At 31.5% G+C, this 27,764-nt stretch overlaps 1 protein-coding gene across 1 annotated transcript in view; it reads right to left on the bottom strand.

Moving 5' to 3' along the window:
- Positions 1–13,939: 13,939 nt before the first annotated feature.
- The window catches only part of LOC109071174 (phospholipase C, beta 2), a 33,086-nt gene continuing 19,261 nt past the window's right edge, over positions 13,940–27,764 (bottom strand). Inside the window, exons 25-30 of the mRNA XM_042715936.1 lie at positions 26,637–27,050; positions 26,027–26,204; positions 24,536–24,659; positions 20,573–20,607; positions 16,965–17,181; positions 13,940–14,540 (exon numbers count right to left, since the gene is read on the bottom strand). Coding sequence (XP_042571870.1) covers positions 14,370–14,540; positions 16,965–17,181; positions 20,573–20,607; positions 24,536–24,659; positions 26,027–26,204; positions 26,637–27,050 — 1,139 coding nt within the window. The 3' untranslated portion in view covers positions 13,940–14,369. The remainder of the gene's footprint in view (positions 14,541–16,964; positions 17,182–20,572; positions 20,608–24,535; positions 24,660–26,026; positions 26,205–26,636; positions 27,051–27,764) is intronic.

Below are 27,764 nucleotides of genomic sequence, written 5' to 3'. Positions count from 1 at the left end.
GTCGGACGAAAGCATGTGTGGATCCTGCTGGGATCTCTCACTTACGGCTAAAACACAGCTTGGACCTGCTTCATTCTCACAGTGTTTTAAAAGATAAGAGCGTAATTAAAAACCAGCGATTGTTCAGATCCCAGTAGCTCTTGATGATCTTATGAATGTGATCCATGCATTCAAACTGTGAACAGCAATTCATACATGATTAAGACTTTTGTTATTCATCCGTGTAGAATTTTGATGCAGAATACAGTATTTATTAGTACAAATATACATTTTTGTAGACTTGTAGGTGCAATGCCAAGGTCTTGGGTTCGATTCCCAGAGAATGCATGAAGTGATTGCATGTATATCTTGAATGCAAATGTATATATGTCTTAATACAGCTCTGAATAAACAAAATATCCAAATAAAATTCTAAATATGCACATTTCAAAATAAATACATTTCTAAACAAACAAACAATTGGAACATAGTTAGAGATTTGCCCTTAAATGTCTAAATACATTTCTCAAATTAATTTCTAAATGTCTAGATAAATTTCCAAATAAACTAAATCTCTAAATAAAATGTAAAATAAATGTCTAAATAAAGAAAGAAAAGTTTCAGATTGGGCCTAAATATAGCCATCAATCAGAATTGACTAAGCAGTTTGTCTAAAATGTGTAAATCAATACATTTTTAAATAAATGTCTAATATTTCTGGATAAACCATGTCTGTTTTTCAAAAATTCTAAAGAAACAAAAATACCATGAAGCACGGTTATAGATTTGGCCCCAAGTACTGGCTAGCAGTCTATACTTAACTCAGAAAAACCTCCACTGAAGAATTCTTTAGTTTGTTCTTTAATTCCTGGTGAAGGGAGACCATGTAAATCAGGATTTAAAAATAAATGGCTTATTATGCAAACATCTTAAGCGGGTGGGTGCGCGGCGGTGAGCTGATGGGGTGCCGCAGCTTTGACATAATTGGGCAGATGGATGCAGAAATGAGAAATGACCACATAAATACCCCTCGTCTCATTCCCCACGCGGATAGGACCTGAAGCTCAACGCACGGAATTACCAATTAGAAATTAAGGTTGATTCTGAGTTAATGTCTGATCGTCAGTCAGGATTGACTGTGATCGCCACAAATGGAGGTTTCTGCTCAGCAAGACCGGTGACTGATTCTAAGAGGAGACGTTTATAGAAAAGTAAATGTGAACCGAATGGACACGATGGAAGTGGGTTCAAAACACCTCACTGGAATAAACTGGCCTTTTCATTTTTCACAGAGAGATGACTTGGATGTACAGTAAACATGGATTTCATATGGAAAACATTCATCATTTAAATAAGTTCAACCTAAGTTCAACAGACAGAATGTAGCTGTAAAACTCAACTCCAATTTACACATAATGCATCCTAAAGTAACAGAATTAGTACATCAAAAAACATGCTGAAAAAAAAAAAACATATGCATCCAAAAGAATGGAAAAAACTTATGCCTCCAAAAAAACAATATGCATCCAAAAATGTGGAAAAAACATATGCATCCAAAAACATTTTGAAAAGAAGCATATGCATCAATGTGTCAAAAAAAACATGCATTCAAAAACGTTTAAATAATATATGCATCTAATAATGTAAAAAAAAAAAAAAAAAACACATGCATCCAAAAACATGTTGAAAAAATATGCATTTAAAAACATTTTGAAAAAAGCATCCAAAACATGTCAAAAAACATGCATCTAAAACGTTAAAATAACATGCATCTAAAAATGTAAAAAAAAAACCTACAAACAAACAAAAAAACCCACGCATCCGAAAATATATTTCGAAAAAGCATGTCGAAATATATGAATATATGTCGAATATATGCTAATTTTTTGAGAAGGACCTGTACATTTCACATCATCATTGCCATTTTTGAATGCATGCTTTTTCAAAACATTTTTGAATTGATGCACATGTTTTTCGACATATATTTTTTGAGATAGGAATTTTGGGTTTTCATGAGCTGTATGCCAGAATCATCAGTATTAAAACAATAAAAGACCGGAAATATTTCAGTTGGTGTGCAATGAATCTAAAATATATGAAAGTTTAATTTTTATCATTACATTATGGAAAATAATGAACTTTTTCACAATATGCTAATTTTTTGAGAAGGACCTGTAGTTGTCCCTGTCAGTCACCTTCTTTCTTCAACAACAGCACTCAAAATGTGAACAAATAATCTGTACAGTCAGCATTCACCATTACAGCTAATAGCTTCCGTCGTGATTCATTAACTGACACCCTCAACTCTGAACTCAAAGAAAATTTTGAGTTCCTGCACTGATAATTACAACATTCACATGCACTCATCTCATACAATCGCTGCGACATGACTGAAGGTAACACAATTGCCTTTGATGAGAGTAATTCTTATGCCGCTGCACTACAGCAATTTCCTCATGTTGCATCTGTCATGAAGTCTTTCTGAAGAGACAGAACATACAGGGACAGCGGGAAGCTTTGTGCATGTTCAGAACAATTGAAAACAGGTTTATAATTCAGACAGATTTCTGCTCTATTATCAGGCAGATCTTTGATGCGTTTCTTTCGTAGCCGATTTGAATGTGTGTGTGTGTGTTTAAGCAGCTGACAGACTTGAACACATCCACTCTCTCTACCATCCTTTAGTTTGATTCAAGGACACACAACAGCTTGACTTGAGCAGACGTGTCACACTTTGTCATGTGGAATGAGAGCGGGCAGCTGGGTCCCGTGTGTCCTCGCAGGAACCATGAAAGTCGTGAGAGGGCAGGTCAGACAGACAAGCACAAGCACATTTACTCAATATGATCTGTTCAGTTAACTAGCGTCCACCTGGTCTGATGCAACAGACACTTTCCAGAAAGGACTAAACACTTAATGACATCAACTCTGAAATTTGTGCTTTTAATGGCCAGAAACTCTGATCATAATGTATGCCCCCAATTTCTTTAGCTTTTCTCTGCAACCATTCGAGGGCTGACACTATTGTGCACTGATTTGACATTTCTATTATTACGCCATCATATGTATTTCAGTTAAATTTAGCACTAAATACCATATGAAAATAAAAACTATGTGCGGTCAGTTTACACGTCAGTCAAATGGCCTGTTCCTCTCTAAATGGATGTTTTTTAGGACAGATGTGAAAATACAGACAGAAAAAAAAAGCATGATATATTTAAAAACAAAACATACAATGCAATATAAAAGGGGGAAATGCAGCAGTGAAGCACCAGCTACTCAATCCACCAGCATTCATGCAGCATTTCCACACCTAAACCCACTCAAGAGTCTTTATACACCTGCCAGTGATTGAGATTAATAACGAGAACATCTCTGTCATTGGTCAGCGAGGCTCAGTAATTGGTTCCCTCAGTATCCACAGGCCACGCCCCCTCAAGACCCGCCCACTGCTCTCTACAGCACAGAAAAGAGTTCAAAATTGCATACTAACATACGATTTCTGAAATATATAGTGTTTATACAAAAGTAAATTAAAAATGAAAAGACTATTTAACCATATTTCAAAGTCAATAGAAATAATTATGAAATTACATAGAAAGAAGAACTCAATTGGATAAAAACACAGAGATGTTCAGATAATTGAGATAATTGCATATGATATAAATTTAAACTATAATAAAAAATTTTTTAATGTAATATTAGTATCATTGAGGTATTATTATTGTTTTAATTAATATTTTGAACTAGTTTTAAGTTTGTTTGTTTTAAAAGATTTTCCATTATTTTAACTCATCAAATTTATTTAACCAATTTCAACTCAGTTTTTTAAGGTATACAAGATTCAACAGGATTTTTTAAAACCAGTTTAATATAATTTAGGTATTATTATTTTAGTATAAATAATTTATACAATAATAATATTTTAAAGTAATATAATTTAATAGATTTCAGTAATACATATATATTTAATATATTGATTTAATTTGATTATACTTAAAAAATTTAAGGCAGCAACTGAATCTAAGTTTCTAAGTTGAATTTTTTTTATTTATTTATTTATTTTTTGCTTTACAGGTTTTTGCTATATTTATCATCACATGATGCAAATTGGTTTTAATAATTAGCATATACAGTTTCTGGAGTGTGAATGTCTGAAAATAGCCAAAGAAACTAAATAAAGCATGCTTAAAAGTGAATAATCCATGCATGTTCACTCAATGCAAATAAGCATCATATAAAAGCACTCAAACCAATCTGTAAGTAGCCGTTCAATGTGAGCCTGAGTCCATCAGTGATGTGACTATTATCCCAGCAGGACGACAATCAGAATGAGATGCTGCCAACTTTAAAGAAGTGCCAATGCTGGAGACAGAAGAGACCAAAGACCCTCTTTTCCCCTCTGAACCATCAATTATCAACTCCCACGACCGGGACGACTGTCATCGCTAATATCTGCTTTCCTTCGTCTGAGGTTTACTGTCCAGTAGAGCTTCTCGGCTGTGTGTCTTATTATGTAATGGTTGGAGATTTCCTGACACAGCTGCAGTGTGTCTCTGTGGACAAAGTCCTTATATGTCTCCTCCTATATGTCATGCAGATACACTTCAATGAGGAAAGACCCACATTACAAAACAGTTGATCAGAAGATTATGTTGTAAAATGCCTTAAAATCTGATAACAATGCATTTATGGTCAGTATATTTTGCAACAGTGCTATGAAGGTTTGCATCCCTTGGGAAAAAAAGTGCACTTAATTGTACTAAATGTGTACTTCAATTCTTAAAAGTAAGTATATATATATATATTATATATATATATATATATATATATATATATATATATATATATATATAAACTGTATTGCAGATAATATATTAATTAAATAAACATAAGTGCACTTAAAAATATTATTTTCTTAACACACTTAAGTATACTTTTAAAAACTGCAAATTAAAGATTTTAACTTAAAGTACATTTTAAATCATTATGGTTTAATAATTTGTTGTTGTCATGCTTTAAAGAAGTACACTTGTTTTGATGTGTTGACTAACATACTAAAACACATGTAAAGTACTTAAGTATAATTTGACTGTTGTGTGTTATTTGATATTACATTTAAATTACATTTAAACAATTTTGTAAAATTGTATTTTAATTGTTATGCTTTCTAATTTCTAAGTCACAACAACTTGCTACTGGGGTTCCTCAAGGCTCAGTACTTGGACCACTTCTTAGTATATAAAAAAAAAATGTTTTATTTCATATATTCTGATTTCATTTTTTTATTTTAGTTAAAGCTTTAGCGATTTTGATGATGAAAAATGCTTTTGTCACTTTTATTATTTTTTTTTGTGCTATTTTTTATTATTTAATAATTAATTAATTATTTCATTTTATTTCATTTCAAGTACTGAACACTTTTTTATAGTTTTAACTTTAGGTAACTATAATAACCCTAGTCCAAAAACATTACATTCATTTCTCAAATTCATTCTTTTTCACAAGGGATTAGATAAATTAATGTAAATATTAACTGCAGAGGTATCAATAGTTACACCACACAAATATCAATAGTTTTCTATTAGCAGTTTGATCTCTATTAACAAAGGTCCTGTAAACTCTAAATCAAAGGAGCATCAGAAGCGGCACCTGTGGCCTCGACCCTCAGATCTAAACACGGTCTCATTGAGATTCTGCGGCCATGAGCAAAAACCTTCTTTCAGTCTGCTGAGCACCAGATCTAGGCCTGCTCACCTCTGACAGCTCAATAAATCAGACGTTTGGATGGCAGATGTATGTCACTCTGAAACGGGCCTGTTTTCCGGCTAATAGGCTTGCTGGATATCTTTGTCTTTTATAAGCGCAGTAACAGCAGACGCCTCGGGCCTGAAAAGAACAGAAACCTTGAGTAAACAGAGCAAAGATGCAGATTACAGGAGCCTGCAGTCAAATGTATCACGCTTTTCACAAAAATATCCAGCAGCACTCAAATCAACTCAAACCTGCAGAAAGGCTCTGAGTGTCAGCAACCACCGTCAACTTCTCCAGACTGTAAATTGGGGGAAAACTGGGGCAAAAGTCATGTAGTGTATTCCAGCCTTTAGTCACAATTATGTATTCATAATTTGGACTTTTTATCTCATTATGACTTATTATGCCATAATTTTGACATTGTATTTCATAATTACGACTTAGTATATCATAATAATAACATTATATGTCATAATTATAACACTTTATATCATAATTTCATCTTTATCTGTTATAATTTTTGCTATAATTTTCACTTTATCTCATATTTATTTGTTTATCTCATAATTATACATAATTATAAAATTTGTATCATAATTTCAACTTTTTAAATAGCCTTATGACTTAATGTGCCATCATTTTGACATTTTATTTCATAATTATTACTATGTCGTAATTATGAGATAAACAGTCATAATTATGACTGTTTATCTCATAATTACGACTTAATATGTAATACTTATAATTTTATGTCAGAATTTCAACATGCCATCATCATGACTTCATGACTTCATGACTTCACGACTTATGTCATAATTACAACTTAGTATGTAATAATTATAACGTTCCACAATTATGATTTAGTGTCATGTTTTCGATTTTTTTTATTTTTTTTAATTGTAATATTTTATATCATAATTCCATAGCCATTTTTAAAATCTCATTATGACTTGATTTTGAGTTTGTCATGATTTCAACATTTCATCTCATAATTATGACTTAGTACGTCAATTTCAAATTATTATCTGATAATTATGACTTACAGTATTTAAGTGCACTGCACAGTGTGCGATAAGAAGTACGCTAGTATTCTATTCCAAACATAGTCATAATATTTCATAACAGAAAACAGTTTGGGCAATTAGCAAAGGAGTCTACAAGACCTAAAAGCTCATGACAAACTGAAAAAAATGAAATCAGTTTTTTTTAGACAAAATAATTCTGTTAAAAAATCATTGTTATTCCAGATTATCAAACAAAATGCATGATGAAATAATGGAAAAATCCCTTTCTTTCTGATCTGTTGCATGGATTCAAAAGTCACATGCACTTCCACGACATTTCCATGCAACTCACTTCCAGGCCTCACATTTCTCTGCATTTGAACTCATGTAACACTCGCTGTTTATAGATGCAAAAATGAACTATAATTGGCCATAAAGCAACAGAGCGCCGTTACGGCTCAGTGTCTTGTTTTGTTCTGTGAAGCCATTGGGGACAGTAAATTGTTTTTAAGGAAAAAGCCGCTGGGGTGATGCAACTGGAAATGAACACTTAAGGGATGAGGGACTCCCGCATGGAGCCAAAGATCAACAGGTGTGTCCAAAAGAACAAAGGAAATAAAGCCATCTTATTGAGCTATTAAAACAGGTGGAATTCTGGGAAAAGCTAACAAGAGCAGGGATGCAGCATATATTTTCTCTGATATTATAGAGGTTTTGAGGTTCGTTCCTCATTTGTTTTGAAGTTGGGCATCTGGGTTCTGAGTGTTTGTTCAACACATTGCAAGGTTATGGAAGCCCTTTTCTGCCACTTTAAAAACTCATGCTTTGGTGACTTATAATTATGACATAAAAAATTGTGATATATTAAGTCATAATTTTGAGATAAAAAAAACCCAATTATGACAAAAAGTTGTTTTATGTCATAATTTTGACATTAAATCTCATAATTATGGCTTAGTATGAAATAATTGTGCCTTTTTATCTCATAATTATGATTTACAATATCATAATTTCAACTTTTTAGTTCATAATTATGACTTAGTCATAATTATGTTTTTATATCATTATATCTGAATTTAGGTTTTTGTCTCATAATTAGGACCTAATATTTCATCATTATAACTTTTTGTCAGAATTATGACTTTAGTATGTAATAAGTCTCACATTTTTGCCAGAATTTCGACTTGTCATAATTATGATTTAGTATGTCATGATTTTGAGAGTTTATCTCATAATTATGACTACATATGTCACAATTGTAATGTTTTATATCATAATTTCAACTCTTTATTTCATAACTTAGTATGTCATCATTTTGACATTTTATTTTATAATTATGACTTTAGACTCAATTATGACATAGTATGTCATAAATATAACATTTTATCAATTTCAATTTGTGTCACAATTATGACTTACTATGTCATGATTTCGACTTAGTATGCCAATTTTAAATGTTTATCTTATAATTATGACTTAGTATGTCAATATCAAAGTCATGTTTTCAACTTTTTATCTCGTAATAACGACTTAGTATATCTTATTTTTTTCCCCACATGTATAAGCAAAAATAAAAGCGATGCTGAGCTGCATGTGGCTGAAAACTCTGTGACCTTCTTCTTGAAAATGTGGTGTTGAAACCTTGAGCGACAGATGCACTGAATTCACATTTTCAGATCAGTCCAGAAGAATATGAATGCTGTCATGGTGAATATGATGTTTTTCTCGGTGGATGTATTTTTGGCTCGACAGGACCCTCGCTGAGAGCAGATGCTGAGGTTATTTCGATGGAGAGCCACTCAAACAGTTCGGACACAAAAGCAAGTTGCTTTTTATAGCAGAAGTGCTCACTTTCACAGTCTGACAGAACCTTGAACAAAGAATTAAAAGCTCGTCCGAGTAAAATAGCTTTTATTCCTGCAGATCCTGCAATTTCACACATCTTCAGCTTCTCTGAAGGACACAATTACTGAACATTTGGGCCACAGAATAACTGAAGTTATTTTCTGAAGGAATGTAGGGTTCAATCTCTGCTTCTAAGAATATTCTGGCTTTGTGATTGTAAGCGCTGACTCACAGACGGACACTGGGATGGGAATTCAGTGCCATAAAATTACCTATTCTTAACAATTTATTACAAACCATGTTTGATTTAGGATATTGTTAAGCAAACTAGCAGAAAATATAATGATCAAGTAAAAGTGACAGTAAAAATGTGTTGCAAAAGATTTCTCTTTCGAATAAATAAACTTTCTAATCTTCAGATAATCCTAAAAATAACTGTTTAAAACATGAGAGAAAAAAGTTAGAATTATGAGATACTAAATCATAATTATGCTAAAAAAAAAAAATCTGATGTAAAATCTCTGACATAGTCATAATAATTATGAGATAAAAAGCTGACATTATGAGATACTAAATAATAATTATGAGATAAGTTTAAAAAAATTATATACCAAGCCATAATTATGAGATAAAATGTCAAAATGATGAGACTATTTTATGTCTTATCATTTTGACATTTTATCTCATAATTATGGCTTTGTGTATATATATATATATATATATATATATATATATATAAACTTATCTCATAATTATTATTTAGTATCTCATAATTTCATAATTTCAACTTTACAACTATATAAATGACTGTTTCAACTGTTTTCAACATTGATAATAATCAGAACTGTTTCTTGAGCAGCAAATCATCATATTAGAATGATTTCTGAAGATAATGTGACACTGAAGACTGGAGTAATGATGCTGAAAATTCAGCTTTTTCATCAAAGGAATAAATTTCATGTTAACATGTATTCACACAGAAAACAGATATTTAAAATTGTAATAATATTTCACAATTTTTACTGTATTTTTAAATAAATGAAGCCTTGGTGAGCATAATTATGGATGGATGCATTTGCCATGGAATTTAAAGAAAAGGTAATAGCAACTTTTTATTGCACAATTCTAAATTCTGAATTGCAAGATATAAATTTGCAATTCTCAGATGAAAAACTTAATTATGAGATATAAACTCGCAATTACGAGAAAAAAGTAAGATAAAATGTTCCAGTTAGATATTTTATTTTATTTTTATTTTGTGGCAGAAACTAAAAAAGTTTTAATTCTGTTTACATCTTGCATCTTCTTTTTTTTTTGGAGTATGCATCTTGCAGTTCTTTTTGTGTGTGTGTGCTTCCACCTCGAAAAAAAGGTAATTGTGACTTTTAATCTCACAAATTTGACTTTATTTCTTGTAATTGCACAAAACAAAACAAAAAAATCTAAAAGAGATCTAAACTAAAAATACCGACCTCACAGGATTGATGTGTGATTGCTAAGGTAGGCTATCTTGAGTGGACATATTTATATTTCATAAGCATATAAAACAGGAATCACTGTACCTAATTTCTGACATGACCTCGTCAGAATTTTTGCAGCATCTCTTTGGAAATCAAATTGATGCAGTTTTAGTGTTTAATGTTTCTCTGCCTCAGAGATGGAGTGAAATGTGAAATAATTTGGGAGGCATCAGCGGGAGCAGATGGCACCGGGGTGGCCACGCTAATGGAAGAGGCAAACCCTTTCGACATGCACCAATCTGGTAGAAACCCTGCATTAGGGTCCCAGGAGACGCTGTGATGATGCAGGGCAGGAAGAGGAGCTGAGGTAGGAGGCGGGAGGATCTGCGCGGGTGGCTGGAGGTCTGGAGGAGCATCGGGAGCAACAGATCGCACGTGTTTACAGGGAAACTGAGGCAGTGAGTCAGGCGCCGCCTCGCTTTGCAAATTACATGCTAATTTCCCAGAAAATACTCAGATTTACCCTAATGACTTGGAGGGCACCACGGAACATGCAGTTATTTCTACATATTCCAATCATTTTAGGTCTATAAACAAAAAGATTTACAATTTTTAGTCTAGTTCTCATTGTGGCTCTCGGATAGACAACATATGGGATTCTCATCACATCAGGCATTACACATGTTTACGGTTTGATTAGAGGGCTGATTGTAGCCTGTCCATTAATTGGCATTAAAATACAAATATTAATTGGTAGGCCCAATTCTTTAAAGGATCAGTTTACCCACGAATAAGGAGTCAGTCATCATTTAATCACGCCCGTGTCATTTCAAATTATTTAGCATTATTATATTAATAATCTCACTTAATTTTGACGTTTTTTTTTTTTTTTTTGAAAACAAGACGATATTTTTTTACTTGTCAAGAAAATCCTTCTTGATTTAAGAATGTTTAGATATTTTGGCTGGAAACCAATGCTGGAAAGCATTTTTTATTTTATCCTGTTTTATAACAGGAAGTCATATTTTGGTTTAAATCCCCATAACATTTTCCTGAGATGTTTATAACAAACAACTTACAGATATAACATCCAGACTTACAATTGTGACATGTGAGGTCTGACAGAAATTCAGTAAAATATAATGTCCACTACAGAGACAAAAACTCCATAGCTGGGTCTCAGGAGGATAGTAGTGAGACTTAAAAATGTGTTAGTTTAGATCAGTCACGGTACTTTTTTGTGAATCCTGCAAATGTGCATTAAGAATGGGAAATTGTGACACGTAATGATGTGATTTAATCATTGAGAACATGAGAAGGGCCTGTGTTCGGAGTGAGAAGAGACATGAGTCACGGGCAGATGGGAGATTTCTGTGTGTGTGTGTGTGTGTGTGTGTGTGTGTGTGTGTGGGCAGAGCGATCAGACGGACATGCTAATTAGTTCATGACACACTTCACCCCTCTGTGCATGTGAATATTAACATGTGAAGCCCAAAGCCAACAGACCGAATGGTAAGAATGATAATTCAAGCATTACAAAGGATATAATTGTATTCACACACACACACGCACACACTCTCTCTCTCTCTCTCTCTCTCTCTCTCTCTCTCTCACACACACACACACACACACACACACACACAGAGACTCAAACTGAACAAAAACATGCAATTTGGTGCAGATGCTGATATTTATGATGAAATTCTGATGTAATGTAAATCAATGAGATCTTTATAACAGTAGAGCAGACACTGACATAAAATGATCTAAATATCAGTTGTCACTCTATATCTCCAATAATATCTCTTAGTAAGATGAGATTGAAATGATCCAAACATATAATGCATATAATGAAGAAATAATGGTGAGATGTTCTGGAGGCTTGTGAAGATCATTCCTCCGCTGAGGAACAGTGAAAGTAAAGCTTCTGGAAACAAACGCTCCTCAAAAGATCCTGATGATCAGATTTTAATTATATATCTGATATGATATATGCTTCTTCAATAATCAGGAGACCTAATAGAGTTCTCAGAATTAAAGGGTTAGTTCAGCCCAGTTATTTTCATTGAGATACAATATCTGATATGATATATGCTTCTGCTGACTTTTATTTAATCATATTTAATCTCATAATAAAAACTGAAAAATTAAGAATGTATTTATAAAAAGAGAGAGAGAGAGATGATGGATAATATATATGCTATGTGTGTGTGTTTGTATATATGTAAAAAAAAAAGTCTATTTATAATGAAATACAAATTAGATCTTAATTTATACACTATAAAAAGAAACTATTAAAATATTGAGATACTATTAAAGTTTTTAATTTTTTATGTTTTTATATTTATATATTTTTTATTTATTTTTGTGTTCATGTTAAGTAATTTTGTTGTTTCTTTTAAAATTTTATGAGTTTTTTCTGTATGTATATTTATATGTCTTATTTATTTTAGTACATAAAGTTAAACTAAATGAAAATGAGAAATGTTATATTATATATATTATATTTCAGTCATTATAAAAATGTTGTATTTATTATTTATTATTTTAAAAACATTTTATTTTTTTACTATTTTATTTTATTTCAGTTAAACTGTATTTTATTTCAAGTAAAGAAAATTATTATTATTATTTATTTTATTTCAGTTATATTGTTTTTTTTATTATTATTATTGCTGTTGTTGTGTTTTAACTTATTTTGGGTACATAAGGTTAAACTAAATAAATAAATATTTTTTTTTATGGTTTTAGTTTGGGTTTTTTATATAACCTTGTTGTAATGTTATCAGGTGTAAATTTAGATGTTTTAAGTATCTCTTTGAAATCTTTATAGCTTACATAATAAAATCATTTGCACTCACATCAGTATTTCATATTTATTTATTAGGTCAGTATGTTTAATAAGTGAGATACAGTCAGTCGTGGTCTGGGTTTATTTAGTGATATTGACTGTCTGACAGTGAACTGTAAGTGTGTAGCACACAGGCTTAACCAAACCATCTGAATAATAGACTCACTGTCATTCTCTGTCCTCTCTTCATCATTTTCTGAGTGAAAACACACCTGTGGATGGTTCAAACACAAGTACAGAACTCATTTCCTCCCTCCAGCTCAATCAAACTACCTGAAAATCATTTTACTCGAAGTTTTGCCACTAAAACACATCCTACTGTACCACAGCAGTGTGAATGTGTTTTATGTTCATCTATCACCTCCACCAGCACAAAACTCCTAAAATCCATAGTGCATCTCTCAGAAAAGTATATTTGTTTTTATGCACTCTAAAAATAAATAAATAAATAAGTTGCTGCCTTAAATTTTTAAGTATAATCAACTTAGCTTTTTAAGTCATTTTAACTTAAATTACTTTAAACTGGCTTAAAACTGGCTTGTTTTGATTAGTTAAAGTAATGCAAAAACACATGTTGTCATAACTTACTGGACGTATCATTCTTCACAGTATGGTCACTCAAATAAATGTCAATGACATATAGCCATAAATTACATTATACTGATCCCTTAGACTTAACCTCTATGTAATAAACATGACATATAAGTATAAATAATTGTGCGTGTGAGTATATGCATTACAGTACGACAGTTGTGGGCAAAATGAGGAAATGTCAAAATGCAAAATGCAAAAAAAAAAAAAAAAAAAAAAAAAAAAAATTCTTAGGGTTAATTTATTTTAAAATCATATTTCACTTCATAATAAGCAGAAAAAGAAATCTAATAAAATCTCTCTCTCTTTATATATATATTATGTACACATATATATATATTATATATATTTATATATAATGTACGTATATATATATATATTTTATCTAATAAAACAAAATAAACCAATATAAGTATGAAGAATATATATATACAAATCATATCATATAGCTGATGGATTACAAATATTAATTTTCTTAATGCAAAATGTATTTCTTATTTTTTGCTTTTTATTTTGAAGTGAAATATGGCCCTGGCCCAACTTTTCATTATATACACTAATTTTCCAGGGCTGTCACTAACAATAATTTCGGTAATTGAGTATTCTGACGATTAATCGAGTATTCAGATAATTACAATATTTTTTTTTTCTTTGTGATAATTAGAATGGACCTTAAAATTGAGTACCCGCACTGAATCGAGGAATTGTGACAGCCTTATCATTTTCACCGGATGTTTCTGTGAGGTTGAGTATTAACTCGCATTAAAGCAAACACGTCTTTAGTATTGTCTCACCTAATGAAAAGAACACAGTGTATACTAAAATACAAACAAGTGTCACATAAATTAAAACGGCGAATATTTAAGTCGAACTCCTGTTATTCCTTCATCCTACGAACACATGGTTGTACTGTCCGGTGTTTTCGGAGCGGTTCTCCCCGGCTTTCTCCACATGTTCTGGGAAATGTGGCTGGAGGCAGGAGTTGATGGCTTCGGACAGGTCACCGGGCAGAGACCACATGTTCTTGGCGTGTTCGGCCACGGTGTCTTTATTCAGCTGAACACAGAAGGGAAGAAAAGAGAGCAGCGCTCAGTGACACCATCAACGTGATCTAAAGATGAACCTCACAACAACAGTGTGTCACTAAAACACATAAGCAGGCTCTACAGTGTCGCTCTAATAATAATATTATTAACAGCTGCCCTTTAAAAGTGGTTCTGGGTTTCTATGCAGTTGCTAGAGTGTTTCTAGTAGTTGCAGGTGCGTCCTTATTTCATTCAAAAATGATTATTATGTCATCATTTTCTCATCCTCATGTTGTTTCTTCTGTTGAAAACTAAAGAAGACGGGACACAAACAGTCCATAGAAGCAACTGTTTGGTTACCTGCTTTCTTCATTTTAGACAGAAGAAAGAAACTCATAAAGGTTTAGAACAACATGAGGGAGTGTAAATGATGACAGAGTTTTCATTTTTGGGTGAACTTTCCCAAAGTCTGACCACTTAAGTAACAAAATATTCCTAAAAATGTTTAAAAGAAAAGCATTGAAATCAGAAATCTTATTTGAAAATGTACATATTTATGATTTGATTAATTATTAAAAGTGTTTGTATTTTGATAGTTTTGTTTTAAAATTATTTATAAATTAATAAATTAATTTTACAGTTTTATGATTAGTAATTGTATAATTTCGATCGTTTTTATTTTTAAAATTACGCATTTATTTTAATTTTATATTTTATGATTTAATTAATTATTATTGTTTCATCAACTCGATATTATTATATTATTATTTTTATATTATGTATTTATTATTATTATTAAATATTAATTTATTTATATTATTATTTCATTATTTGAAAGTGTTTTATTTTAATTGTTTTTGCTTTAAAATTTATATTTTACATTTTAGAATTTGAATAATAATTAGTTTTTTGTTTTTTAATTGTTTTTACTGTTTTTTTATTATTAATTTATTTTGATTTGACATTTTTTACAGCATTTTTACAGATTTTTATCAACTCAGCGAAATGCAAATAGAAAGCTTTTGCAACCTTATAAATGTTTACACTTTTGATTAAATTAATGCATCCTTGCTGAATAATATTATTAACATCTACAGTTGCAAAGTGGTTCTAAATACTTTTAGTGTGCTGCTGTGGAGTTGCTATGTGGTTGCTAGGGCCATCCTTAAAGTCATAAATACTAGTTAAAATTCTAACATTATCACACAAAAGCTGAGCTGATGACTGAGTTTAAACGCTCTGAAGACAGATGGTTTATCTGAAGTGACTCGAGCAGCTCGAGATCTGCAAGTCTTTATTTAAAAACTCTCCTCTGTCATACAGAACCTCACGTCAGCAAGAGTCTGAGACCAAAGCATGTCCAACTAAAACACTTCTGCATGATAAAAACTCCAGGTGTCACTACAACTTCCAGCACATCTGGCCCAATCACGACTTCAACAGGAAGATTCATTGATAAAGATGTCAATAAAAAATCTAGCTTATTATTCAGTTGCTGAATTAGTCATCGGATTCTCTTTCAGTTATTACAGTTTCACATTATTAAGTTCAAAAATATCCTTCCTGAAATGAATAGGCCAAATTTGACTTAATAAAATAGCATTTCTAATGTGTTTAACTTTCATAATCTGATGCATTTCTGAATGAAACCTAATATTCAGTGGGAATAGGGAGAGAAAGTTATTTTGATGGATTTAATATAGTATGATAAAATCCCCTTTATGTAATTATAATAAAGTAATAAAGTTTTTTTAATGAAGTCACTTCGGCTTATTAAGGGTTGATTTTTTTTGATTAAAAAAATACAGCAAAAACAATAATATTGTGAAATAGTATTACAATTTAAAATAACTGTTTTATGTGTGTATATTGTTGTATGTAATTAACTGCTGTCATCAAAGCTGAATTTTCAGCATAATTATAAATGTTTAAATTTAATGATTTAATTCAATGTTTGTACACTTAGTTCATGATTAGATTTTATTTTAAAATTCATTTATTTTAAGTTAAAATGTTTGTGATTTAATTAATTTTAAGGTTTTCATAAACTAAATGAGCTGGAAATATTTTGTAACATTATAAAATGTCTTTACTGTCACTTTTGATCAATTTGATTAATGCATCATTGCTGAATACAATTATTTCTCATAAAATTAATTATTTTTATTTGACATTTTTATTCTTATTTATTCTTATTTATTATTAGTTTTAATTTGACATTTGTATGATTTAATTAATGATTAGTAATGTTTTTTTTTTTTGAGGTTTTTAATTTTTAAATAATTCATTTATTTAGCATTTTTATGATTTATTTCATTACTACCTTTTCATCGTCAGTTGAATGTTTTTTTTTTCTGTGAGTTTTGATCAATTTAATGCATCTTTGCTGAATGAAATGAAACTTTTGAATGGTTGTGTATAATGTGCACTGACAGAAAACAGGGTCTGTATGTACCTGACTGATCAGTTCTCTGATGCTGCCCAGTGTAGCAGCCTGTTTCTTCTTCAGACTCTGTTCCTGCGGTGAAGCATCAGCGCTGCTGTTATCTGCCGACTGAAAGAGTGTGATATTACATGCGTTATCAGCACACACACACACACACACACACACACACACACACACACACACACACACACACACACACACACACACACACACGTTCAAACCACGTCTGCCAACATCACACGGTCATACGATTGTGCACACCTTCAAGTCATGTGCACTTGCATGTTCTCAAGTGCAGCATTAATATATATATAATATGCATTAATATGCATGCAACATGTCATGTGCATGGACATGTGTGTGTGTCTGAGTGTCAGAGAGAGAAAAGAGAGTCCATGTGCAGCTATTGTTCACGCATCACGTTGAGCTGAGAGACTCGGCCCTCTCCGTGCAGCTGCTGAAAATCATTCAGTTCTCAAACTCAATTATTGTGGAAAAGATAAACTTCTGTGACCTTTAACTTTAACTTGAGGTGGTTTGTGCATCAAACCAAAGCTCTTTCTTAGACTATGAATCTGTTGCAAAACCTAGTGAGCTGATTCCTAAGAAAACATCCTGATGGGAAAGAAACCTCATGAATTATTGCACAAGAAGCATAAATTAAAGCATACAAAACTCAATTTACAACCGGTTCTTAAAGACCAGGGATTCCCAAACATTTTGTCCCCCTTGATCTAAAATATTTACTTGAAGTGCCCCTGAGATCGTAAGTTACTATTTCAGTAACTTTTTCACATGTCAGTTTTCTGATGTTGGTTACATGATGGTCACACAACATGCAGGTAAATAAATTAATTATTAAATCAAACAAATAAAATAGTATCTTTTTAGTAAGCGTTTTATTTTGATAAATTTATAATTTATATTTGAAAATTATTTATTTTCATTTTATATTTTTATGATTTAATTAATTATAAGCAAGTGTTTTTAATTTTTAATTTAAAAGTATATATTTATTTAAATTTCACATTTTTTAAATTTATTTAATTGTTAGTAATGTCTTTTTATTTTGATAATTTTTTATTTAAAAAAAATATTTATTTATTTTAATTTTTATGATTACATTAATTAATATTAGGCATATTATATTAATTGTTTTTTTAATTATTTGTATTAATTTTACATTTTATGATTTAATTAATTATTAGTATTTTATTCTTATTTTTTGTTTTTTAAAATGTAAATCAATTGAATTATTAATGTTTCATTTTGATGGTTTTTATTTTAAAATTATTTGAATTTAATATTTTTATGATTTAATTAATAGTGTTTTATTTTATAATATTTTTTGTTTTAAATTGATTTTTTGTTCATTTTTGATTTAAATAATTATTAGTAAGTGATTTATTTTTATTTTTAATTATTATTTATTTATTTATTTATTTTACTTTTTTTTTATTATTATTATTAATTATTATCTTTTTGTATCAAACCTCTAACTAATCTTTTTATCAACCCCTAATCTTCTCCACTGACCCCAGTTTGGGAAACCCTGTTGTAGAGGTTTAAAACTCTATACTCTAAAACCAGCCAATTTTGTAATTACATTCAACAATTCTCCATATGACGCATGAAGTCGAGGGTTTGCGTTCACATAAACTCACGTAGAGTATATTCTGAGTCTCTGGATTTATTAATACATCTGTTAAACTTAAACTCACGTAGAGTATATTCTGAGTCTCTGGATTTATTTTTAATTGTGTTATGTTTTTTGCGGTGTTTGATTTTGAATCTTTTGTGGAGTGAAAGAAATAGAGAAGTGGATGAATTTGGATGAGCTGCATGTGAACAGAAGTGAGTGAGTCATAACGCACATGTTTCCATCGTTCACCCGCTGTAAACATCATGAGAGAGAGAGAGAGGAAGTGAGTGAGTCATAACGCACAAGAGAAAGACGTTTTTCCAGAGACAGAGAGAACAGAGAGAGAGTGACATGAAGAGAGAGAGAGGAACCCGCTGTAAACATCATGAGAGAGAGAGAGAGAGAGTGAGAGAGAGAGAGAGCATGTTAGTCTGCGTTTGTCAATTCAACCCAAATCATGGCTTTGTGTCCAACTGTTGTCATGGTTACGGCTCTCATCTCAATTGCGCTTCTCATTCAACTTCTGTCCGTCTATTTTTTCTTTTGTGCTCGATCACTCGATCTGTGTTCATGTGGTGTTTTACCTGAGCTTTTTTTTTGTCATTGTGATGCTTATTTTTGTACTTTTTTTTTATTCTGGTTCTGGAAGAGAGAATGAGTGTTTGTTTTGTTTGTATAAAAATAGTATAAGTTAAATTTAAATGTAAAATGAGTTTTGTTTGAAGCTACAGTTTTTTTTTTAAATAAATGAATACTTTTATTCATTCTGAATATACAATGATTTCTGAAGGAGTCATATCGACCAACTAAAAGATAGAGTAATGATGCTTGCAAAACTCACCAGAAATAAGTTACATTTTACAGTATATTACAATTAGAAAACAATTATTTTAAATTGATAATAATATTTCACCACAATATTACTGTTTTTGTTCAAATTAAATGCTGCGTCCCATGAGAGAACATTCTTTCAAAAAAAACATTATTTAAAAAAAACATTATTTATGATGCGGACATTTTTTTTTTTTTTATTTTTTTAATTTTTTTTAGTTTTTTATATATTTGTTTGTGTTTTATTTTTTATTTTTTTTTTTTTTTTTTTTTTTTTGATTTATTTTTTTTTTTTTGTTTTGTTTGATTTAATTATTTATATTTATGGTTTTATTTTTATTTTTTAAATTTAATTTATATTATATATTTACATTTTAATTTTAAATAAATCCAAATAAATGCATCTTTGGTGAACATAAGATATTTATTTTAATTTTACATATTTATGACTTATTTATTAGTAAGTGTTTCATTTTGATCAATTTAAATTTTTTTATTTTTACATTTTCTATGTAATATTAAAGAAAATTATTACTTGTATTCTTATTTTTGTTTTTTCTATTGGGAAATAAATACAGATTGTGAGGGTGAGAGATGTGAGAGATATCATGAATATTACAGTATATACCTTTTATTTTATTTGGTTAATTTTAATAGATTTAAATCCCATCATGCCAGATGTTCTCATACGAGCTGTTTTATTTCATTATGAGGTTGAGCTCATTGGGTCCCACTCATGCTCACGCTGCTCATTTACTCTGCTTTTGCTCTCCGAACAATAATAATTAACAAACAAACTGTGCTCCATGTAGAAAAGGTCATCTGGTTTTGTTAGACGTGAAACCTCATTATAAATCCCAAGACAAAACACACTCACACACACAGCTCTCTGATGCATTAGCTCAAAGCTGCACTCAGTGATTCATCTTATGCTCGTTCTTTCTTGCATTTTCTTTTGTATTTCTCTCATTTCAAAGTTCAAGAAACACACACACACACACACACACACACACACACACACCACACACACACACCACACACACACACACACACACACACACACACACACACACACACACACACACACACACACACACACACACACACACACCTGATCAACACACACACAAACACACACACATGCTTCTCTGTGGCCATTTCCAGGAGTTTGGTCATACGCTGTCACACAGGAAATACAGGAGAGAACACAGGAAGTGTCACTTACACATATCAGAACAGAACGCACCAGCTGGCCTTCGGAGCCGCTCCGAGATCTGCTGCGCTGCCACACAGAGGAAATTAATACATGCACTTCCTGCGACTTCGAAGAAAGAAATATCTAGCACCTGCTTTCTGGTTTAGCAGGTGAAAATGATGCATCTGATCACTTAGTAAAAAAATCATTCATGTTTTTAGAGGGTGGCTATATGGTTGCTAGGTTATTCTGAGTGTCTTAAGTTGTTTGAGTGGTTTTAGATGGTTGCTATGCAGTTGCTTGGTTATTTTGAGTGGTTTAAAGTGTTGCTATGCAACTTTGTTCTATGGTGTTCTAAATGTTTCAGAATGTTGCTAACTTGTTCTGAGTATTGTAGAGTGTTAGTATGTGGTTGCTATGCTGTTTGTAGGTTATTCTGAGTGTTTAAAGTGTTGCTATGCAGTTGGTACATTATTCTGAGTGTTGCTATGCAGTTGCTAGGTTATTCTGAGTGTTTTAGAGTGTTGCTTTTGTGTGTGTTTAAAGTTTGAGGTGTTTAGTAGAGTTTTGCTATGCAGTTGCTAGGTTACTTTGAGTGTTTTTAGAGTGTTGCTTTGCGGTTGCTAGGTTATTTCGGTTACTATGTGTTTTTTTTATTGTTTTGTTACTATGTGTTTTTTTTATTGTTTTGAATGTTTTAGAGTGTTGCTATGCAGTTTCTAGTTAGAGTGTTGCTTTGCGGTTGCTAGGTTATTTTGAGTGTTTTAGAGTGTTGCTTTGCATTTGCTAGGTTACTTTGAGTGTTTTAGAGTGTTGCTTGTGGTTGCTAGGTTATTTCGAATGTTTTAGAGTGTTGCTTGTGCGGGTTGCTTGCTTTGCGTTTGAGTGTTTTAGAGTGTTGCTTTGCGGTTGCTAGGTTATTTCGAATGTTTTAGAGTGTTGCTTTGCGGTTGCTAGGTTATTTCGAATGTTTTAGAGTGTTGCTTTGCGGTTGCTAGGTTATTTTGAGTGTTTTAGAGTGTTGCTTTGCGGTTGCTAGGTTATTTCGTTTTTGCGCGAATGTTTAGAGTGTTGCTTGCGGTTTTGCTAGGTTATTTCGAATGTTTTAGAGTGTTGCTTTGCGGTTTGCTAGGTTATTTTGAGTGTTTTTAGAGTGTTGCTTTTGCGGTTGCTAGGTTTATTTTGAGTGGTTTTAGGTGTTGCTTTGCATTTGCTAGGTTACTTTGAGTGTTTTAGAGTGTTGCTTTGCGGTTGCTAGGTTACTTTGAGTGTTTTAGAGTTTTGCTATGCAGTTGCTAGGTTACTTTGAGTGATTGTTAGGGAGTGTTGCTTTGCGGTTGTCCTCTAGGTTATTTCGAATGTTTTAGAGTGTTGCTTTGCGGTTGCTAGGTTATTTCGAATGTTTTAGAGTGTTGCTTTGCGGTTGCTAGGTTATTTTGAGTGTTTTAGAGTGTTGCTGTTGCGGTTGCTATGGATTTTGAGTGTTTTAGAGTGTTGCTTTGCATTTGCTAGGTTACTTTGAGTGTTTTAGAGTGTTGCTTTGCAGTTGCTAGGTTACTTTGAGTGTTTTAGAGTTTTGCTATGCAGTTGCTAGGTTACTTTGAGTGTTTTAGAGTGTTGCTTTGCGGTTGCTAGGTTATTTCGAATGTTTTAGAGTGTTGCTTTGCGGATTTGCTAGGTTACTTTGAGTGTTTTAGAGTATTGCTTTGTTTTTTATGTTTTTTTTAGTGTTTTTTAGTGTTGCTTTGCGGTTGCTAGGTTATTTTGAGTGTTTTAGAGTGTTGCTTTGCAGTTGCTAGGTTATTTTGAGTATTTTAGAGTGTTGCTATGCGGTTGCTAGGTTACTTTGAGTGTTTTAGAGTGTTGCTGTGCGGTTTTTGTACTGTTCTGAGTGTTTTAGAGTGTTGCTGTGCGGTTGCTAGGTTATTTTGAGTATTTTAGAGTGTTGCTTTGCAGTTGCTAGGTTATTTTGAGTGTTTTAGAGTGTTGCTGTGCGTTTTTTTGTACTGTTCTGAGTGTTTTTAGAGTGTTTGCTGTGCGGTTGCTAGGTTATTTGAGTATTTTTTAGAGGTGTTGCTTTGCAGTTGCTAGGTTATTTTGAGTGTTTTAGAGTGTTGCTGTGCGTTGCTAGGTTATTTTGAGTATTTTTAGTGTGTTGCCTGTACTGTGGTTGCTAGGTTATTTTGAGTATTTTAGAGTGTTTGCTGTGCGGTTTGCTAGGTTATTTTCGAGTGTTTTAGAGTGTTGCGTTTTGCGGTTGCTAGGTTATTTTGAGTGTTTTTAGAGTGTTGCTGTTGCGGTTGCTTAGGTTATTTTGAGTATTTTAGAGTGTTTGCTGTAGCGCGTTGCTAGGTTAATTTCGAGTGTTTTAGAGTGTTGCTTTGCGGTTGCTAGGTTATTTTGAGTATTTTAGAGTGTTGCTGTGCGGTTGCTAGGTTATTTTGAGTGTTTTAGAGTGTTGCTTTGCGGTTGCTAGGTTATTTTGAGTGTTTTAGAGTGTTGCTGTGCGGTTGCTAGGTTATTTTGAGTATTTTAGAGTGTTGCTGTGCGGTTGCTAGGTTATTTCGAGTGTTTTAGAGTGTTGCTTTGCGGTTGCTAGGTTATTTTGAGTATTTTAGAGTGTTGCTGTGCAGTTGCTAGGTTATTTCGAGTGTTTTAGAGTGTTGCCGTGCATTTTCTGTGTTGTTCTGTGTTTGTTTTTTTTGTTTTTTGAGTGTTTTATAGTGTTGCTATGTGGTTTCTGTGTGTTTTAGAGTGTTACTATGTGGTTTTTAGGTTGTTTCCAAAACTCTTGATTCCAATTTCGATAACTTCTACCCTAATAGTGTTCAGGTACAGAATTTAATAATCAAATGTAAAATAATAATGCATATTCTTCACAAACGTGCAAATGATAAACTTTCGTTACGATGCAGCATCCGGGCAGTCCCTATTGTCGAGCCCTGAGGAGTCTGTTGTCTTTTCTCTGAGCCTGAGCACAGATCCAATCAGAGGTGACTCTGGTCAATATGAGTGTAAGAGGGTGTCATGGGTCCGGTCAGGTTTACTCTTCCAGTACGGGACATGATTGACCCCTGACCTATGCAGATCAACTGACTGCACAGAGCAGCGGAGTGCTGATGGGTAATCAATACCTGAGAGAGTCCTGGCTCACGGCCAGCGGGAACAGTGCAGGACTGAGAAGATGTTTGGCTCATTGAAATGCTCAGTACGGCCAAAATCAAACAAGAATTCATCAAATAAATTAATAAAATAATATTAAAATAAAATAAATAAATATTAGAATTAGAATATTCATTATGGCTGAAATCAATCAAGAATTAAATAATAATAATAGCAATTTGTAAATTGAAACGCTCAGTCTAGGTGAAACAAAAAAGAATTCATATAATAATAATAATAATAATAATCTAACTGAAATTCTTAGAACAAGAATTCATTAAAAACATTTAAATAAAAGAATAATAATAATTGGCTAATTAAAATGCTCAGTATGGCTGAAATAAAAAAATAAAAATAAAACAAAAATAATAATGATGATTACTAGTATTATTATTGTTGTTTATATTATATAATGTAACACAAAAACTGTGATCACTGTGTGATTATTGTGTTTGTTTGGCATAAGCCAGTAAAACCCTTCATGCCAATCATGTTTTGATGAGAGAGACATTCATGTGCTTTATTAAAAAGTTTGCTAGCAGATTTATACTATGTGTGTATGTGGATGATTTCTGATACAAAACTTGCAGATTTCTTTAATTGTACACTCTCTGACGGCTGATGAATTGTCTTTGTGATGAAGCTCAGGCTCTGCTGGAGTTCTGAGTCTCATTTAGGTCACAGTCTCACAGTGTGACTCTTAAAACAACCTTTAGCTACACTGTACAGTAATAGTGTGTGTGACTTCACCTCAGTGTTGTTTTGTTCTTTCTTCTTCTTGATTTGATCGTGTTGCTCCACCAGCAGAGCCCTGAGCTCCGACTTCAGCTTCTGCTTGAGTTCATTAATCTGGTCACCTGGATCATCTCCAGACCTGACAATCACATGGGAACAAACACAATCACTTAACCAGAGATCAACACACAACACACACCTCACGGGACAAAAACACAAAACATTAAAGTTTAACGGAAGTGTTTCCTGACTCTAGAGAGCTAAACATGGATGCACACCAAACTCTTTACAAGTTTAATGAAGATCACCACTGATCTAAGACAGAACCTATGGAATTCGAAACCTGACAAAATTAGAAATAAATAAATAGGATAAATATACAAAGAAATGTAAAAAAGCAAAACTAAATAAATAAATGTATTGATAAATATACAAAGAAAGGAAAACATTTTTTTTTTTACTTTTGTTTCCTTATATATATTTTTTTCCACATTTATTTATTTCCACATTTATGTGGAAATAAATCAAAGTGGAAACAAATAAACATATAAATAAATAAATAAGAGAAAGAAAGAAAAAAATAATTAAATGTGGTAAAAATAAAAGTGGAAACAAATAAACATATATATAAATAAATAAATAAATAAAAGAAAAAAAAATAATAAATGTGGTAAAAATAAAAGTGGAAACAAATAAACGTGTATATATAAATAAATAAATAAATAAATAAATAAATAAATAAAAGAAAAAAAAAGAAATAATAAAAGTGGAAACAAATAAATGTGTGTATGTATATATATAGTTATATATATATATATATATATATATATATATATATATAGATATATATATATATATATATAAATATGAGGGAAAAAAAATAAATGAAAACTATAAATATTTTTTTCTTTTCTTTGTATATTTAATTATTTAATTATTTTTTTTATTTTTACATTTCTTTGTATATTTATTTATCCTATTTATGTATTTATAATTTTGTCAGGTTTGGAATTCCATAAGAAAGAGCCAATCACCAGTATATATATTGTTTACTAAAACCGAAATTGTTAAAAAATAGTTTTCTTTAATTGAAATAAAGCTGAAATGAAAAGTATGTATTAGATGAAAAACTTCAAAAAAGAAAAGAAAAAAGTAAATGAGAAATTCTGTCTTGACAACTAAAAGTACTAAAATTTTTAATTAAATGAAAAACTTAAATTTTAATATAAAAATGAAAAAAAATTATTTTTTTTTAAATTTAATTTAAATAAAAATGACACATACATAAAATTACTTAAAACTTCAACTAAAATAAAAACATAATGTTAATGGAAGATATATTATCTGAAAAAGTCTTATTTTGCGCAGTTTGCTTCTCAGCAGAGAAAAAGCTAAAATAATTATAAATAAAAATAAACTAAATTGGAAAAATATACGGAATTTGAAAATACTGCAACAGTATAAAATAACACTGCCTATAAGAGAGTGTGCTCAGTCTGTATTTACTTCTTGCCCGTGCTCTTCTTCTTCAAGGCTTTGAACTGGTCGCTGTATTTCTGAACCAGTTCTTCTCGTTTCTTCTGAAACTTCTTCTCCATGTCTTTCAGGTCTTTCTCCTGTTTCTTGGCGACTTTCAGGAAGTTCTTGTGCTGCTGCAGTTCTTCACAGGTCACAGTGGTGGGATCTGAAAATAAACCCCCTGAACGTTAATACAACCAATAACAGATCTTATTCAGACACAATTCTCATTATTACAGAGTTTACTGTGTTTTTGTAAACACCATGCCAGCTTATCCAGCTATTTTCATAGCAAAAATCGATGCTATATATATATATATATATATATACAGTATATGTGTGTGTGTGTGTGTGTGTGTGTGTGTGTGCGAAAAAATGATTGTTTAAAAAATGGATTTTTAACATAAATATTCTATTTAATAATTATACATTTATTATTATTTAGTTAAATTGTAGTGTCGCTGCATTTTGGTGGTTACTACAGTAATATCCAAACTATCACCCTAATAATGTAACAACCAATGTAGCGAGTCAGTGTGATGACTTTACAATGTATCATTTAAATGTATCATCGAATCATGTGACACATGCAGGTCACCTGATGGATCAGATGGGGTTTCCTCAGTGGATTCTTTGGTCTCCGTGACGACAGCATCTGCAGCTGCAGCAGCTTCTGAATTTTCTTCTGCTTTTGGTTCAGGGTCTGGTTTTTCCTCTGGTTTTGGTTCAGGTTCTGGTTTGGCTTCAGGTTCTGTTTTTTCCTCTGGTTTGGGCTCAGGTTCTGGTTTTTCCTCTGGTTTTGGTTCAGGTTCTGGTTTTTCTTCTGGTTTTGGTTCAGGTTCAGGTTCTGGTTCTGGTTTTTCCTCTGGTTTGGGCTCAGGTTCTGGTTTTTCCTCTGGTTTGGGTTCAGGTTCTGGTTTTTCCTCTAGTTTGGCTGGTTCTGGAGCCGGAGTCTGTTCGGCCGGAGGTGCAGCGTCGCCCTCTGCTGGAGCTTCTTCTGCAGCCTTTGTTTCTGAAAATACAGACAGATATAAATTATCATCCATTTCACATAAATAAATAAATAAATAAATATGACAAATCAGTACAGTGATGGTATCAGATGCAAAAATCACGATACTTAATATGTTTGATACCAAAATATGTAGTATTTTTATTATAAGTCGAGTCACAGCACTTTATACATTATCGACTGTTTCCAAGCAGTCAAAGTGTTAATGGTGCAAAAAAACTAGGGCTGTCAAATGATTAATCATGATTAATCACATCCAAAATAAAAGTTTTGTTTACATAATATGTGTGTGTATACTGTGTATATTTATTATGTATATATAAATACACACACATGCATGTATATATTTAAGAAGAATATGTTATGTTTATATATTAAATATATTTATATATAATATAAAATATAAGAATATAAATATATAAATGTATATACATGTAAATATTTTCTAAATATATAATTTATGTGTGTGTATTTATATATATGTGTATTATATACATAATAAATATACCCTGTACACATACATATATTATGTAAACAAAACTTTTATTTTGGATGTGATTAATCATGATTAATCATTTAACAGCCCTAAAAAAAACATAAATTATGAAATAATTTCAACAAAGTTTAATATATTTTGTTTCAGGTGTAGCTCTATAGAAGACAATAGTGTTATTCAGCTACATTAAAAATAATAATAATAAAAATGATAAAAGC

Source organism: Cyprinus carpio, chromosome A25 (genome assembly GCF_018340385.1).
Source record: "Cyprinus carpio isolate SPL01 chromosome A25, ASM1834038v1, whole genome shotgun sequence".
Classification (NCBI taxonomy): domain Eukaryota; kingdom Metazoa; phylum Chordata; class Actinopteri; order Cypriniformes; family Cyprinidae; genus Cyprinus; species Cyprinus carpio.
Note: the sequence above shows the minus strand (reverse complement) of the source record. Positions and strands in the feature narration are given on the sequence as shown.